The following is a 17,359-nucleotide window of genomic DNA, read 5'->3' as shown; positions in this document are numbered from 1 at the left end:
CATATCATATCATATCATATCATATCATATATTATATTATATTATATTATATTATATTATATTATATATTTTTGTATTTACTTTATTATGTATGTACTATATATTTAAGCAGGTGAAAGGGCCTCCATCACACACAACAGTGACCAGACCAAACAGGGGCTGAAGGTTCCTCAACTCTCAGTGAAGAAAATACAGCGAAGTCTCTGACAGGGTCGGGCTGAGTGAGGCAGAAACTTGATGAATTCACCCCTGTGCCTAGGAGAGCTCCATGAATAATGCTCAGTCAGTGAGGAGGTTTGGAGAATACTTTGTTTTCCCAGTCAGATTGCCCGAGGCTTTCTGAGGGCTGGTGGCTCAGTAGTTAACTCAGCCTCTTTGACATGCAACTAAAATTAAACTTGCTGGAGTTTTCAGACATGACAGTGATTAAAACCATGGGCTCAGGAGAGGGGGCTCCCTGGAACCCTCCCCACACAAATAATGCTGCAGGCTGCTGCCTTAGAGGCACAGACACATCCAGGGACAGCTGACCCTGAAACTACGACACAAACTATTTCCAAATGCACAAGAAGTCTATTTAAAACCTGCCCTCTAACACAAATAACTCTTTTTACTTGCGGGTAGTGCTCAGCTCTGGGCAGTGTGCCTTGCTCTCAGGAATTACAGCCCCTCGGGGCAGTCGTGCAGCTTTGCCTCTGGCACCCACTAAACAGCCCTGTGCCCTCTCAGTTATTCTGATGCCAGGCCCTGCACAGTAATGGGCTTGTTCCCTCCTCTGGAATGAAATCCAGCAGCTGGCAGCTCGCAGAAAAAACCCAGCAAACAGGCAGAGACCTGGGGCACAGGAACACAGGGAATGAATGCAGTGACATCACCTGGATTAGCACTTGGCAAGGCCACAGTGACATGAGGGCAGCAGATAACACAGCAGCACCTCCTGGGAGCACAAATTCAGTGTTCCTGCCTAAATGATGGCATCTGCAGCAATAAAATACCTCCCAGTTCCACTGCAAGAGTGTGCTGGACTGCCAAGCAAATTGTATTCCATTTGCCATCTGGATGGCAGTAGTCCTCTGTTCAGTGGGCAGTTTTCCTTATCTCTTCCACAATCACTCCTCCCTCAGGAGGAGACACCTGCTGATAACAGCTATTGAATGTCACTGCATGGCTGATAAGAACTACAGCATCCCATTGGCAGATGTGAGCCCAGAGGGAGGAGCCAAGCATTCCTACCCAGATATAATCTGGAGATCCTGGAATAACTGCACAGCTTCTCCACTGGATTCCCCAGAGGAACAGCAGCTGCCTCTTCTCCCACTGGATCTTCAGAGGAAGAGACTGCACTTTTCTACAGGATCCCTGCTCCAGCAGAACCACCCCTGACACTGCAGGAGGGCTGAGCCACAATTCCAATGGGACTGCCACCAACACCCTGACCCACAGGGTGTCAGGTTGGGTTCTCACTCTGTAAGTACTGTTTTAGTTTCCTGCCGTGTTTATTTTATCTTTTTATTTTCTTCCCTAACAAAGAACTGTTATTCCTGCTCCCATATTTTTTGTCTGAGAGCTTCACTTAATTTAAAATTTATAACAATTTGGAGGGAGGAGGTTTACATTTTCCATTTCAGGGGAGGCTCCTGCCTTCCTTAGCAGATACCTGTCTTTCCAAACCAAGACAGGGGGCAGGCACCAAACTGAGTGTGGTTGAGCTCCCTGGTGAGTTGTGTTCTCAGCACTGGCAGAATCTGAGCTGGCAGAAAGGGCTTGACCAGCTCTGCTTGCTGGAGAGCTGCAGCAAAGGGAAAGGGGATCCTGCAGAGCCTGGCTCAGGAATGCTGTGTCCCACAGGAATGGTCCATGGGAAGGCCAGCTCTGTGTTGATGGTATTCCTGATGTTCCCCTCTGCAGAGCAGCTCTGGGCGTGCTGGGTGGCTGAGGGAGCTGCACTGAGCTGCCACTGCAGCAGAGGGACAGGACTGTGGGTGACAAACCTGCAGTGACAGTTTCATACACAAATACCCACCCATGGCTCAGTCTGCTCTTCAGGAGATGCTCACTTCTCCTTATCCAAGAAATCCAACTCTTCCCATGTGTTTTGTTCACATTAAACCTGCACCTACCAATGCTTCCCCTGGCCAGTGCCCCAGGCTGGGAAGAGCTGCAGCTCCAATCTGAGCTCCCACACCGTGGGTGGATGCTGGCACAAAGCTGCTCAGTGTCACAGTGCTTGTCCTTGAGAAGCCAAGGTGCCAGATGGGGAGGCAAAATGTACTAGCATTGAAAATGTCACCCCCCAGTTCCACAGCACATCTGCATCAGGCTCCTAAGCTGAGTCTCTACAGTGTCTTCTGCTGTGGTAAATGCTGGCAGCGTTAAATTTCCTGTTTCTGAGCTTCCTGAACTTCAGATCATCTTATCCAGCACTAATGCAAGGAGTTTCAAACTCTTTGTGAGGGACACAGCTTTTATTTACAATACTGAGGGGATACCAAGAGCTGTCTTCTGCCACAAGACAACCAGGACACTTCACCTAAATGCAGCAGTGAGTTCATAACCATGAATTATTTTCTCAGACCACAAGATTGAATCTGTAAGGTAAAGTGTGAAAGGTAGGAAACACACAATTTATAATCTCAAATGTTATAATAATAGGATGCTAGAGTGGTTTGGGTTGGAAGAGACCTTAAAGCCCATCCAGTTCCAACCCTCTGCCATGGGCCGGGACACTTTCCACTATCCCAGGTTTGTCCAAGCCCCATCCAGCCTGACCTGGAACACTTCAAGGGATCCAGGGGCAGCCACAGCTTCTCTGGGCACCCTGTGCCAGGGCCTCACATCCTCACAATCAAGAATTTATTTTCAATATTTAATTTAAACCTGCCCTCTCTCAGTCTGAAGCCATTCTCCTTCCCTGTCCTTGTCAAAAATCCACCTCTCTTGCAGCTCCTTTAGGTACTGAGCAGCCTAAACTTTCCAGAAAGCCAATCTAAAGCTGAGGATTGAGACTCCTGTCGTTCCAAGTGGGATTTAATAAAGGAGCAGTGGCTCTCTGCAGCTTTGCCAGCCTGGGGCAGCACTCTGCAAGTCACTTCCAGGATCACTGATCTCTGCCAAGATGTCACAGATATTGTTTGTTCAGATCCACTGGGAGTATCTGCTGGACAAAATGCCTGATTGTCTTTAAAGCTCCTGGAGAGTAACTACATCCTCCAGAAACATAAAGATAAATCACCTCTGGTCTGCAAGGAAAGCCTGGAACTGCTGCAAATGGGTTTATTGACAAGGATTAGCTACTGCCCAGGAATAAAGCAGGCAAATGAAGGAGCAAGAAATCTTACAAAATGTAATAAAAAGCCTTGTAACAGGAATATCAAGAATGCAAATCAAGAAAATACACAAACAATTAATGCAGATTTGAAAACATCCCTGTTCTGAGGTTGGTGAAATGACCTCTAAAGATCCTTTCCAAATTCAATCTGTCTACAAGTTAAACCTACAGATTTTCAATCCTTTAAGTCACCAAAAAATGGAGAGTTTATCCTGAGGAGATGCCCATCCCTTATCCAATTTGTAAGAATTTGGACAGTCAAGTTGAAACACAGCACTGACCAAGTTGTTCTCCCTGATGAAATCATTATTTACCAGCAGTTACTCCCTCCTTGGGACATGAGCTCCTGACATATCTGGAATAAGAAATATTCTGGGAAGATTCCCATCACCTCTAACACTATTCCTGAGTCCACACATTCACTGACCCACTGCAGAAATTTCTGTGGCATTTAAGACACTGTCCTCAACTCTAAAAGCTCAATTCTTAACAGCTGGGGAAATATATAAATATATAAATTATTTAAGCACAGGAATTTTTTTTTGCATTGCCCCAAAATGCTGCTCTGATAGATATGATCAATGAACCAACTGCAGGGGATTTATCTGCAGGGATATTTCTCCTCACCTTCTTCCTCATCTGCTGTGCAATTGTTATTACTTCACCCCACATGCAGGAGCCAAGCTGACACTGCTCATGTTCTCACAAACACTCCAGCAGAAATCTGAATGAAGCATCATTAACAGAAAAAGCACCAGGGTTTGCAGAGAAGCACTTAATTAAGTGCAACTGTTCAATTTCAGTCACACTGATTTGACAGAAATGATAATTTAGGGCCAAATTACATCCCAGATCCTGGCAAAAAGCAGCTGAGGGAAGAGTTTGGCCCTGCTGCACTGCAGCCAGACAGTCACAAATGGGATTCCCTGTGTGCTCAGGGACAGCAGGAGCCAGGGATGGGCCCCACACTGGGTAATTCCTGCTGGAACAGACAATTCTGCTGGATCAGGCAGGTTCTTTTCCAAGCAAACCTGCACTGGAAGAACTGAATTGGATCCCAGCCCAGAATGACCCCGTGAATCTCTTCCCTCCCATGGTGTCTCTTGGTGAGCTGAGTTTTGTCCTGTCTTTTAAAGCAGCTCCCATGTCACTGTCAGATCAGTGGAATAACAAAAGTGGAGGAGGAACTGTGAAATCAATTGTCACAGAATGTGAGGCACCTCCAGCCCTGCAGACAGATTTGATGTGGTTTTCCTCAGAACTGCCTAAGGTGAAGCTAAGCTGCAGTGCTGGTGGTTGGAGTGGATGATGTCTTTGGGTTCCCCTTTAACCTTGGATTTCTCTGATTTCTCAGGGGCTATTGAAAAGGGATTTATGTATTTCCAGCAGGAGGAAAGGGTGTCGCAGACATCTTTTATGAAAAATCCTTTCCTTAGGATTTTTCCTCCTGAGAAGCTGGGAGGCCTCAGGAACAAAATGCAAACAATGATTATCTGCTGCTGTGGAATGCAACAGGTGCATCTGTGATTGGTCTCATGTGGTTGTTTCTAATTAATGGCCAATCACAGTCCAGCTGGCTCAGACAGAGAGCCGAGCCACAAACCTTTGTTATCATTCTTTCCTTTCTATTCTTAGCTAGCCTTGTGATGAAATCCTTTCTTCTATTCTTTTAGTATAGTTTTAATTTAATATATATCATCAAATAATAAATCAGGCCTTCTGAAACATGGAGTCAGATCCTCGTCTCCTCCCCAATCCAAAAACCTCTGTGAACACTGTCACAAAATGGCAATTTCCATCCTGCTCTACTTGCTCAGCACAGGGAGCAAGCCATGGTCTTCCACATGGAAATCACCTCCTCAGCTCTGAGCATCTTCCTTCCCAGGCAGGAGCTGGTTTGGTTGTACCCAACACTGCTATTCTATCATGAATGGACCAGGATAGATTCACCTGATCCAGGCAAGAACACAAAATATAGAGATATTAGACAACATAACAGCAAGATTATAAGCAGATTATTGACCTTTTCAACTCATTAAAAAAGCCCTTTAACAATCAAGTTCCCGTTTATTCAGCACACATCACTCATCTGTCAGCCTCCTGTGAGCTATTTATGAATGAGGTTTTCTGCAGCATGACCTTTATTCTGACACCAGGGGTGGAACTGAGCACAGCAGTGATTTCAGCCCTCAGGAATTAGGTTTTTTAAAGGGATACTGCCACGATAAAGCCTACCTGAATTTTTTGATTGGAGACTGCTTTTCCTGTGCAGTTGCAAGGTGCCCGGAATAATAAATGGGAAAAATCATAATGTTCCAGTTTGTTGAGAACCAAGTCATGAAAAAGGGACAGTCAAAGGTCTCAAAAGTGATTTTGACAAACTGTGTGGTCCCAACCCAGGAGGAAGAGACGGACAAAATGATCAGGAATCTCCAGATTAGCTTGAGAAATGTGGATGTGCAGGACTGGCATCGTGTCTGTCCTTCAGCTTCTTGGCTGCTGCTCTCTGTGTGCGTTTGTGTTCCTTCTTCTCCTGAAAGAGAAAAAAAAAAAGGAGGGATAGAAAAAGAGTTGTACATGTAATGAATGCATTCAAAGTAATTCTTGGCAAAACCTCCCATTCTGGTGCAAGTCACAAATCATCCCTTGCCTTCTCCCTGTAACTCCTCTATGTCCCATAAATACTGAAATCCTGCACAAAAGTGTTTTAACAATACCAACTCTGTCACTTCAAGGAGGCAGAACCAAACACAAACACAACAGTGAGGGCTGAGGTAACAGCATTACAAATAAGCTGTTGTCACTATTTGCTTTATCAGCCCTTCATTCCCCATGCCAGCAAACCTCCAGAATAAAATGTTACAGAGGCAAATCACTGTGCATGTGTGCAACAGAAGAGCTCTCTGGGCCTGCAGGTCTGGAGACAGCACCAAGTTCTTATTCCTCAACACTTTAATTCCACAAGGACTTTTATTTACAAGCTGGGACGGGGAGGAAAGAAATAGTTTGGCTTTATGTACCCAAGCAGAGAAAGGCTTTTTGCAGTCAGGTTGGTGTACTTACATTTCTGAAGTTAACAAAGGAAACTGGACAAAAGTGAAGCTTGGCATGCCTAGAAATAAACCTCTGCACATCAACAAGGAGCAACAGGGGAGCTGGCATTTCCCATTTCAGTACAGTGGTTTTGGGTTTTTTTCAGTGGTTTTCAGGCCTAAGTGCATATTTCCTAACACAAGCAGGGAGAATTTAATCTCACTGACTGGTGCCTTGCTCTCCAGACAGATCTCCCAGAGGTGCAGCCCATGATCCCTGCTTTGCTCTCCTAGATCCCAGCTGAAAACAAGGAGCACCAACACTGCTGTCCTGGGAGCTCACAGGGCACACTGAGCTCCAACCATTCACCCTGTCTGACCACATCACAGTCTGGGAGAAGAAACAGGAAAATCTTCTAAAAATCATGTCCTGAAGCTGTTCTTAACTACTCCCATCAGTTATCAGCCACATTAATACATGATGTGATGTAGAGAAGAAACAATATCATTTTGAGAGAAGTTACAGATGCCCTGAGTGAGAGCATACACTGTCCTATATCCAACTTTTATGTGACAGAGGAGTTCTTTCACAATCAGGTATAATTTCCTTTCATATTACTGGTTTTGCTACATTAGCCATAAAGAAATGTCAAACTGGGGTTCCCAGCTATTACTGTAAATCAACATTACACATAAAAAAAGATTTATCATAGCAGGGAGTGCTATTGATTTGCTATTCTTGATTTGGAATCAAGAATTTTCCTAACAAGGACATGGAGCTTTTTGCAGTTGTAATTGTGTGATGTGTTTTTTCCCCTAAAAATAATCTGTATTCAGTGGCTCCATTGTTTAGTGGTGAATCAAGAATTTAAATAAAATTACAGGTTTATTAAAAACATGCAGAGGATAGTCAGCCATGGGTCTGAAAAGACAAGCATTTTCCTTGGCTGCTGAGAGAAAGTAGATATTTTGATGGTACTAATAATGACTGACATCTATTGAAAGGTAAATTACAGTTTATTTGCAAGTTAGAATGGCTTAAAAAGAATATATTATAGTAGCATCAACTTGCAGGTCTCCCTGCCAAGTAAAACTACCATGCAATTAGTCCTTTTTCAGCTACCACTTAAAATAATCATACAATGATAGAAGAATAAAGCACTTTGAGCCATGCTCTCTATATTTCAATTACACAATAATGATGCAATTGGTGTCATTATGCATGACACCACCATCAGCATTTGATTTGGATGTTACAGTCCCAGGTCTGAATGTCAGGGAAAGGCACAGAAACACACACTTGTTGCAAGACCTACCTTGGATTTAAAGACCTGTGCACGTTTTAGCCTGAATAAATGCACAGTGGGGAGCTGCTGTAAGTTTTTAATCAGTGGGATTCATCCCTTGTGATGCAGTTAGCAAATAACTGTGTATTCAGGATGAACATGTTGTCCGGGGCCCCTTTATATTTAATGATTATGGAAAGGCATGATGAGAGGGGAGCTGATTCCATCCTCATATATCTACATCCATCTACATTTAAGCTCACTGGAGGCACTTAACTCTAGACCAGATATTTGCAATTAGCTTAAGTGAAATTGCGATTGATTCCCCGTGACAGAGTAGCTTGACAGCTGCTTTAAAAATCCGTGGGATGTGCACACCTAATTCCTGGCCAAAGAACCAAAAGGACAAGATAAGAAATAGATTTCAAAGTAATGACAGGGAGTGAGCCACAGGGTGAGCAGGCACACGGTTCCTATTAAAGAGGTTTAGGGATTTCCAAGTCATGGAGCAAGCACTTGTGTTCAGACACCCAATGATAGTGAGGAGAAAACAAACTGATCAGCCAAAGTGTTTGGGAGACAGCATTTTACAACTGGCAAGGTAGCAGAAACCCTTGGGGTCTGCATTGGGATGTATTACAGCGACCTGATGAGGTCTCAGGGTGAGAGAAGTGGATGAGAATCTTGTTTCATGATCAGAAGGCTGGATTTATTGATATTTGATATATAATACATTATTACTATACTAATAGGAATAAGGAGAGAAGTTGCAGAGGCTGCTAAGCTAAGAATAGCACAGAAAAGAATGAATAACAAAGTTCTGTGTCCAGCAGAAAGCAAGGACAAACTCTTTCTGTGAGTGGTCAGCAAATCCAAACACTCACAGAAGCCCAATCACCGCTGCACCTGTTGCATTCCACACCAGCCAATAACAATTGTTCACATTCTTCTTCTGGGGCCTCAGCTTCCCAGAAGATTAACAAATCCCAAAGAAAGGATTTCTATGAAAAACTGGCTGCGACAGGGATGGGATTGGAACAAACCAAGAGACTTATCCTGGGAAGAGCACAGAAAGAAGGCTGAAGCACAGGTAAGAATGCAGATCACACTGCAGGTGACACAGGGAGGTGGCACTGGCCATGGCAAACTGTGCAAGGCCGTGAGCAGAAACAGCCCTGCATGGTCCCTTGGCCCACAGTGCCGTTCTTGCTGACAAGATGGTCACAGAAGAGCCTTTTGCTTGCAGTGTTCAGAGGAGTGAGATGAGGAAAATCAAAACCTACAGCTTTTCATCAGAACTCTTCTGGCTGTTTGGCAACTAGACCCTAGAAAGTTATATTCTTTGTATTTGTTTACCTATTAGGTCAGTCCTAGTTAAGACTTCTCTGATAAGGATGGGAAGATCAGGATCAAAAGGAAAATTAATAATGCAAAATAAGTGTTTAGAAGAGTATGATGTCCAGATACTACTCAAGTGACCTAGAGCTCTTTCTTGGAGAAGATGGATTCAGATTTTGGATGTACCTTAGTGCCACCATGCACAGTTATTTCAGCCTGATATCTGGAAAAATGAGGTTTGGTTTTCTGATTTCTTAGTTACGACTAGATTTGATGCAGCAAGATGCTGCATCAGCTCCTGGCAGTAATGATCACCTCCAATACTCTTCTGAGGCTGTCCATCAAGAGAGTACTCCTGGAGCACGAGATCCCTGTTTTCCAACACAAGGAGGAAATGGGTGACTCTTGCTGCCATCAGAGATCCAGTGACAAGAGAAAGTTCAGCTCTCCCAGGTCCAGAGTGCAAGGGAGATCCAACCTCTTCTTCCTCCCCTTTTTGCTCACAGTATCTGGACAGGCAGTCTTCCAAAGAACTCAGGCAATTAAATAGTTTCCTCCCAAAAAGCTTGGACAGTTAAATTATTTCACTCATTTCAAGTCCCTCCTCCTCAACAGTGTGGTTTAGCAGACTCACCAGCCTGTGGCTGCACATTGTAACTGCTCCCATCCCATCCCTGCAGCTGCTAGATGGACACCACGGTGAAGAGGTCAGTGTTCACCACACCTACAGGTTCATTTGAGCTAAACTCCTGCAGTGAAGTGGGTGATGGAAGCCCTGAGGAGCAGCTGATGATGATCTGAGCTGTGATGGTCTTGCCTAGAAATCCTTCCAGGTGCTGCTCCTTCTCTTCCTCTTCATCAGACCATCCGTGGCGTGATCTGAGGTCGCCAGTGTCTTTGAGAAGGAACTCCTAAGGGTTCTGGCATGTGGCCAGGCTGATGCTGAGGAGACACAACCAGCCTGTGAAACCTAACCATGTGCTGGGGTTAACCAGCTCTGAAGATCTTCCATGCCTCGCACTGTGCCGGGCAGCTCATGCACGTCGTGTACCTGTGAATCCCAGCCTGCTCTTCCAATCCATGCCACCTTCCTGCTGGAATTCAGGACATCCCTCTGGCTGCCCTGCATTACTCAAACCCCTGCCAGGGGGCTCAGAGACTTTGGCACAGAGCCCAGGACATCTGTGATTTTGATTATGACCCATGGAAAAAATTACCAACCTTATATGAGGATCTGCAAGCCACGAAAGTCTAAGTAGAATAATAATTAGTTTGTCACAGGGTGAAAAATAGATTTTTGGGGTTTTTAGAATGGGGGTTCAGAAGGCAAGTTGGAGGAATCTGGGTGTGTCCAGTCTTTCTCCTTCTTCTCCTTGGCCTCCATCTTCTGCTGTGATGCTGGCACTTTTGGATTGGTTTAGAGTAGAAGCTCACTGTCTAACATAGGTGACAGGTATTGAGAAGTTATTGTAAATAATGTACACGTAGTTTTTAGTATAAAGACATAACACTGCCCTGAGGGCAGCCAGTGTGCCTCTGTGCCTCTGACCTGCTGAATGAACCTTGGCAGGCCAGAAAAAGAATTTTATAGATAAGAAACAATAAACAACCTTGAGAATGAGACCAGAAGAGTTCTGACTCCTTCTTCAACAGCCAGGCTGGGAAAAGATATTTTCTAACACATCTCAGGGTCATCCTGACCAGCAGAAGTCCCAAGACCTTCCCGCTCACCCCCGGGCTCGGGAAGGACCTGCACGGGGCAAACCAAACCTCAGCATGCTCGGGCCCTGCCCCACCTCTGCAGAGACAGAGGGAAGAGCCAGGAGTGTGGCTGTGGGTTCCTACCTGATCTGCTCTGCCTCTCGACTCTGCTGTGCCGACAGATTCCCGAGGGACTTCGATTCTGCAGCTCAAGAATGGGAGCAGCAGAATCTTCAGCAACAGATAGAGGGGAGAGCTGCCTAGTCATGCCTCTGTGTCTGCTGGGGCAGTTGCCTCCTGGCTTGCATTGGATGACAGATGATCGTGAGGCACCTGAGAAGAAAGAGTTTTGCATCAGTTTTGTCTGGGAAGTCCCCGGAGGAACGCGGGGCTTTCAAACAGGCTGGCAGTGAAATGCACACAAAAGGAAGCGCACGGCAGAAAATGCAGGTTTCAGCTCTGCTCGGGATAAAGCAAATAGGTGAGTAAATAAATACTTAACTCTCTCCCCCCTTATAGATAAAAAAGGTGCTGCATGAAAACCAGTCTTCCCCCTGAGGAAATGAGAGCCCCATGCTGCAGTGAATTCTCAGCCCCACGGCTCCATGTCCTGCACATCAAAGGAATTTGTACTCACGTGGGTGAGCACTGACACTGAATCAGGCCAGAGGAGAGCTCACCATTCCCCCTCAGCGTGGGAAGGAGGGCTGGGGAACCACTGCCTCCCCCAGTGCTGGGAGACTCTCTAGAGGAGAGTTTCCTTTTTCCATCCTCCAGAATGATCCCTGAGACTCTCGTATGGAATGAAGCCACGGTCACTCACTGTAGTCTTTTGGATGAAGATTTCTGCTACAGGACTGAAGATGCTGATTTTAAGCATTTACAAACACCAAACCAGAATCTCCACATCTTCAGAGAAGTTTCTTTTTCTTCCTCTGCTAGGTGCAGGCAACTCCAAGATGAGAAATTTCACACGGAGGCTGGGCAGAGGCTTGAGGTGGCAGAGAAGCCACAGGTCTCAGAAACACCAGTGCTACCAGATGAGAAATTTTCCAGTGAGTTGGACACCATATTTAATGAGTAAGAGCAGGAAGGGATGGATTAAGGATCAGGAATCAACAGCAAGGAGTGCAGTGCTGGAATCCATCAGTGACTGGTGATCGATTGTGCAAGGACTTCCAAATTCGCTGAAGGTGTCTCTGTAAGAGGTCAACACATGTGCAGCACAAGAGAGTCTTCTTCTCCAGCAGAAAGTCAGGATGACAGGCCATTCTGGCAGATATAAATGTGTGTTCATGGCCAGCTGAGATCACCCAGTGCTTGTTTTGCAGCTCCAACTGGTGACCATCTCACCTAAACTTGTGGAAGATACCCACACCCAGAGCAGCCACTGACCTTGCTGTGACTTGGAAGGATTTAACATGATAATCCCAACTACTTCATATTGAAAAGAATACAAAGATGGACACAAACCCCATGTGTAAGGTGCCACATGTGTAACGACTGTGGCAGAAATCCCAGAAGGGAACATTTTTTGTTGCAACACGAGAAATTCCAGTACACTTTGAGCAAAACACATCAAACTCAACTACTACTTGAAAGTCTATTCCAAAGCAAAGGCTCTATCCAAGACTCAAGAATTGAGACAGGACTCTTGTCAGTGGGTTCATGGACTTAAACGTGAGTTGGGTTCACTAAGTCTAACAACGACCAATGTATAAAATATGGAATATACAGGAAAAAAAAATCCCTCAGCCTATTTAGAGCCTGCAATGTTTATTTTTACCTACCAAGTAGAAAAGTGATCTAGCCAGGAGCTGACCCCTTCCAGATGATCTTTCTCAAGATGCTCTTCCCTTTCTTCTCTGTCCATTATGAGGGAACCCTGACTCAAGGGGGGCACCCAAGTTTAGAGTCCAACTGATGATAAAGTTCCACAAATCCAATCAATGCAGTAAACAACCCACACTCTATGACAGCAGACCCACAAACCCACTTTGAAAAATTCAGACCTACATGGTGAGGAGCAAGCTAAGCAAAGCACTGTGTTGCCTCTCCTCAATTTTTGATGAGCATTACTTTCTCAAGAGCTTTCTAGAGCCTACCAGGATGTTTTCAGACCTTTAAAAAGCCCCTCACCTTCACAAATTTACTTTTCAATGGAGAAAATAATGATCTACCAGCCACAGAACTCCCTGCATGACTTTGTCCACTTATCTCAAACTCCAAGAGCTACCTCTCCCACTGGTCAAACAAGAATAACGTCACCTTCTTTGTAAGACTTAGTAAATATCTTGCAAGTTACTCTTGTGAGTTACACCTTCATTTGATATCTGAAAATTAGTCCCAGTCTCCATGAGGTTAAGCCAATCACTACTTTGGGGGCAAAATGTTCAAAAAGGCATTTCTGATTTTTCAGGTCCACAATGTAAAGAGGTTTTATTTTCAATAAGTGTTTGCCAGCTGCCTGTCCTTGGAGAAGAAGCCACTGAGGTGGCTGGCTCCACATCACTCCTCATTTTGATATTCATCATTTAAAGAGATTTCATTATGTTGAAAGACACGTGTTATGTCTCAATTCAGATTAATTTCAGAACAAGATTCACATTATACTCAGCAGAAGTCTAGCAGGTGACATGCAACCAAAATTTGATGGAAGCCTATTTTTCCTCACGTGCAAAAAGAGCTCTGAGTTATTTGTATCTGGTACAACAGAGAGGCATGAATCTTCTCCTGTGCATTGACAAACCCAGCAGGTGAGACCAAAACTGTAATTCAAGAGATTGCATTAAACTGAAAGCCACTGCTTGATTTACTGAATTCTTCTTCCCTTAGACCTGAAGCAATCAGACAGCGCAGCCATTTATCAATATTTCATTGTTACAGCCAGAAAGCCTGGGACACCTAATGCTGCTCAATCTGAACACATTTTCACGGTATCTGTTGATAGGAGAGGTGAAGAGATAAATGCTGGGCTCACTTTCCAAATGAGCAGGGATCTGCTATTCCCCTCCCAAAGGGGAAGGGAAGGGAAGGGAAGGGAAGGGAAGGGAAGGGAAGGGAAGGGAAGGGAAGGGAAGGCAGAGCTTATGGAACTCTGGTTCTCTCTCTCACTCCACAACTCCGAGCTATTGAGCAGGGATCTGCTAAGCCCCTCCAAATTTGGAGGGATCAAGAGCAGCGTTTTCCACTGAACTTCCACACAGGGAATAACAGAATCATAGAATGGTCTGGGTTGGAAAGGAACTTAAGAACATCCAGTTCCAACCCCTTCCCATGGATAGGGACATTTTCCACCTGACCAGGGAGTTCAAAGCCTCATCCAACCTGGCCCAGAACAACCACCCTGAGCAGAGCTGCCAACATTCTTACACAGTTTGTGGCTTCAGCAGGGATGAATCACAGGCTGAGAACAAAACTACATTTTGGGCATCATTTGCTATCTTAAGAGTGTGCTACTGGGAGAGATTGGGAAAAAACAAACAAGAAAAACCTTGCCAGACTGTCAGATCTTGCTGCTGGAAGTGTTCCTTGGAGGTTGTAACTGAGTGTCAAAGCAAGCCAATAGGACTGACCAAAGAGGAAAGGGAGAAATGGAAAATGCCTCACACTGTTGTATCCAATACATCTTAATGCACCAAGTCCACATGGATTATTTTTCATTATTGGATTAAAAAAAAAAAATCCATGCTCTTTCCCATTTTTTTACAATTACTTTAGTAATTGTATTTTTTTTTACAATTACTTTTTTTTTTCCAATTACTCAGCTTCTTAATCTGTTTCAGCAGATCTATTTCCTCACCCTGCAAATGTAGATGCTTCATAGCTTAAGAAGTAAGGCCATTTCTCTGCAGATGGAGACCAAAGAGCAGCAAGGGGAACACGTGGCTTTCCACATGACTCTAACAAAGTCTGTCCCCATCTTGCATTAATTATTATACACATATCCCAGTATACTTTGATTTAGCAAGGTAATTATGCTTGTGACTAACCTAAACCACATGATTAATATCACTCAAGCCCAGCCTTTCCATGTTCTTTAACACTATTCTGAAACCTTGCTAGGGGAGGAGGTGGCTCCATCTGCTGCTGTTATTATGTCCACTCAAGCCAGGAAGGAGAAGCACATGCTGCTCCTCAGAAGCATTTTCACCACCACCTGAACACAATGCACAGCTCCCTGTCCCCTCTGAAAGATGCAATACACGCCTTGTGGATTTCTGCTCATGTCCAGGTTTCCAGATGCAGCTCACACAATGAGAAAATGTGTCCTCGCCTTGGCTAGAAAAATCCCTTTGCAACTTTCCAAAGGGCTTGGAGAACCCTGAGGTTCAAACCCAACTCTCTTCAAGCATTTGACACCTTTTGCATGTGACAGCAGTGCTTGGAATAATCAGAACCAACCCATGAAATTGCATTTCAACATGTTCAATGTTTCTGGTCTCACAGCTGCTACTAAAATCGGATCATGGAATATCCTGAGCTGGAAGGGACCTGCATGGATCATGGAGTCCCAGTCCTGGCCTTGCACAGGGCAGCCCCAGGAACCCACCATGTGCCTGAGAGCATTGTCCCAGTGCTCCTTGAGCTCCTTAGGCTTGGTGCTGTGACCAAGTCTCAACCATACTCTGCATGAAGATCCTTTTATAGCATCCAACCTGAGCCTCCCCCGACACAGCTTCACGCTGTTCCCTCCGTCCTGCAGCAAATGACTGCCAATTAAACAACCAATGCTACACAAAAATGCACTCTTGGAACTAAATTCTATGGCCAGATCATCTTAGGATTGATTGTGTCCTTTTCTTTTTTATGCAACTGCCTTGATGGAAATTTAGAACCTCTCAAACAGGTAACTGAATTCCGTTCCAAAAGCCATCTGTGCATTCAGGACACCGCATTACTGACACAAAGTGCTGGCTCATTTAGAGACAGCAACATCTGGCTTGATGGGATGTGCCAAAACACATTCTCTTTATTTGATTACACAATGAAATCGATGGTTAAATAGGTGATGGAAATGAGCTGAACAATTTCTGTGTGTTATAGTCCCAAAGCCCTGCAGAGCACTGCTCACCTCTGGCTACCACCACAGTCAGGAGAGAGAGCAGCTTTGCCAAAAGCCACTCAAGGCACCTACAATCTGCCTTTTACTCATTCAGAATTGAAATAGTCTCATTTTACTGTGTCCTCAAAATCCCAGCCCCTGATTTCTCATTGTCTCCGTGCTGACAAAAGGATGCCTCCATTGCAGTGCCACATGGCTGGGCTTTGACAGATGGATGGAGGCAGGAGTGGGTCTGCTGTGGCATGGAAAACACGTCAGCTGAACCTTCCTGCTGAATTGCAGGAGGAAGAATTGCCAGTGTTCCTTTTACCCTGCAGTGGCACCTGCAGGAGCAGCAGCCACCCCAGTGATGGACCTGCTCACACCCAGCAGCCCCAGTGCTCCCACAGGCTGTGCATGAGCCCCCCTTGAGCAGGGGAGGGCTGGAAGCTCTCCCAGTGAAATTCTGCTCCTACTGATGCACAGCAAGGAGAAGGTGATGTGAGTTTTGCAGCCAGGGATGCACATGGAATGGGTGTTGAGTGGTGCTGCTGTTGGGAGAGGTGAAGAGAGCTGCTTCTGTCCATTTTACAACAAAACCTCATCAGGTTGGATTAGCCACAGCTTTAATTGGATTGTTAGCACACAGCTGGCAGCAGGGTATGCAACACCATCAATCCTCAGTGACTTAGGTCCATGGCTTACTTTATACCAGCCACTGCATGTAAAATCAAATTGTGCCCTTCACTGCACTGGTGTAAACCCACAGCATACCAGTACAACCAGTCCAGGGGTCTGAGGATAAAACAAAGGGCACACACACTGACTAACTCCCCAACTTTTAATGTGCTCACAACCAGCAGTGTGACCAGGGATGTGAAGTCATGATTACATTTCACTAAAGCCAAGCAAAATCAAGAAAACAAACAGACATGCTCTGCTGTCAGCATGCTACACAGGTTTGAGGAATAAGCATTACTTGTTTAGTGAAGAAAATTCTTTTTAGCATGTCTCAGGCATTTGGAGATAATGTTCTCCAAATTTAAACACTGCAGTGGTCTCTGTGTATTAGTAATGCACAGATGTCTGTTCAGAGTGATGCCTTGTTCATTTATTATTTGCTTGTTCTGGAAGTTTTCATGTTTGAAGGGGATGAGAAGGTTACAGAGTTTTTTGTTAATTTTTTTTTCATCCTAGGGGAAAAGATTTTCAGATTATAATGAAAAACAAATGACTCAGTGATGGCGTACAGCATTTCTCTTGTACTATGATTAACTATTGTCAAGAGCAGAAAGCAGAAAAAGTAGATTTTGTTGTGGTTTACTAGTGACATCCATCAGCAATTTCTGCCAATTATCTCTTCAGTGTCTGTACACAGCCCTCACTCCAGATCTTTGCTTACAACCAGGAATCTCAACAATTTCCACGTGTCCTCCCATCCTTGCAATAAAATTAACAAAGAGAACTTAAATTTCACATCCCTTAATTCATTTACTGTATGGTGAAGAGATGTGCCACTCAACATCCTTGCATCTTATAACCCTTCCAGAGGAGCAGTTTCAGCCTATTTGTAAGGGGAGGGAATCCAAGTTGGACAAAAAAATCCCCCCCAGACCTGCATCTCCTTGGC

At 44.7% G+C, this 17,359-nt stretch overlaps 1 protein-coding gene across 2 annotated transcripts in view; it reads right to left on the bottom strand.

Annotated features, from left to right (window-relative positions):
* Positions 1-17,359, bottom strand: part of SLC35F4 (solute carrier family 35 member F4) — a 120,468-nt gene that overhangs the window by 13,601 nt on the left and 89,508 nt on the right. Inside the window, exons 2-3 of one of the 2 annotated variants that reach the window (XM_054286857.1) lie at positions 10,830-11,018; positions 5,564-5,861 (exon numbers count right to left, since the gene is read on the bottom strand). In XM_054286857.1, the coding sequence (XP_054142832.1) occupies positions 5,564-5,861; positions 10,830-11,018 (487 nt within the window). The remainder of the gene's footprint in view (positions 1-5,563; positions 5,862-10,829; positions 11,019-17,359) is intronic. The other variant, XM_054286858.1, reaches the window with a different exon arrangement.

The sequence above is a fragment of the Melozone crissalis genome, unplaced genomic scaffold (assembly GCF_028551555.1).
Source record: "Melozone crissalis strain CALT ecotype California unplaced genomic scaffold, PUWL_Pcris_2 ptg000056l_1, whole genome shotgun sequence".
Classification (NCBI taxonomy): Eukaryota; Metazoa; Chordata; class Aves; order Passeriformes; family Passerellidae; genus Melozone; species Melozone crissalis.
The sequence above is the reverse complement of the archived record's forward strand: the minus strand, read 5'-3'. Positions and strand labels throughout refer to the sequence as shown.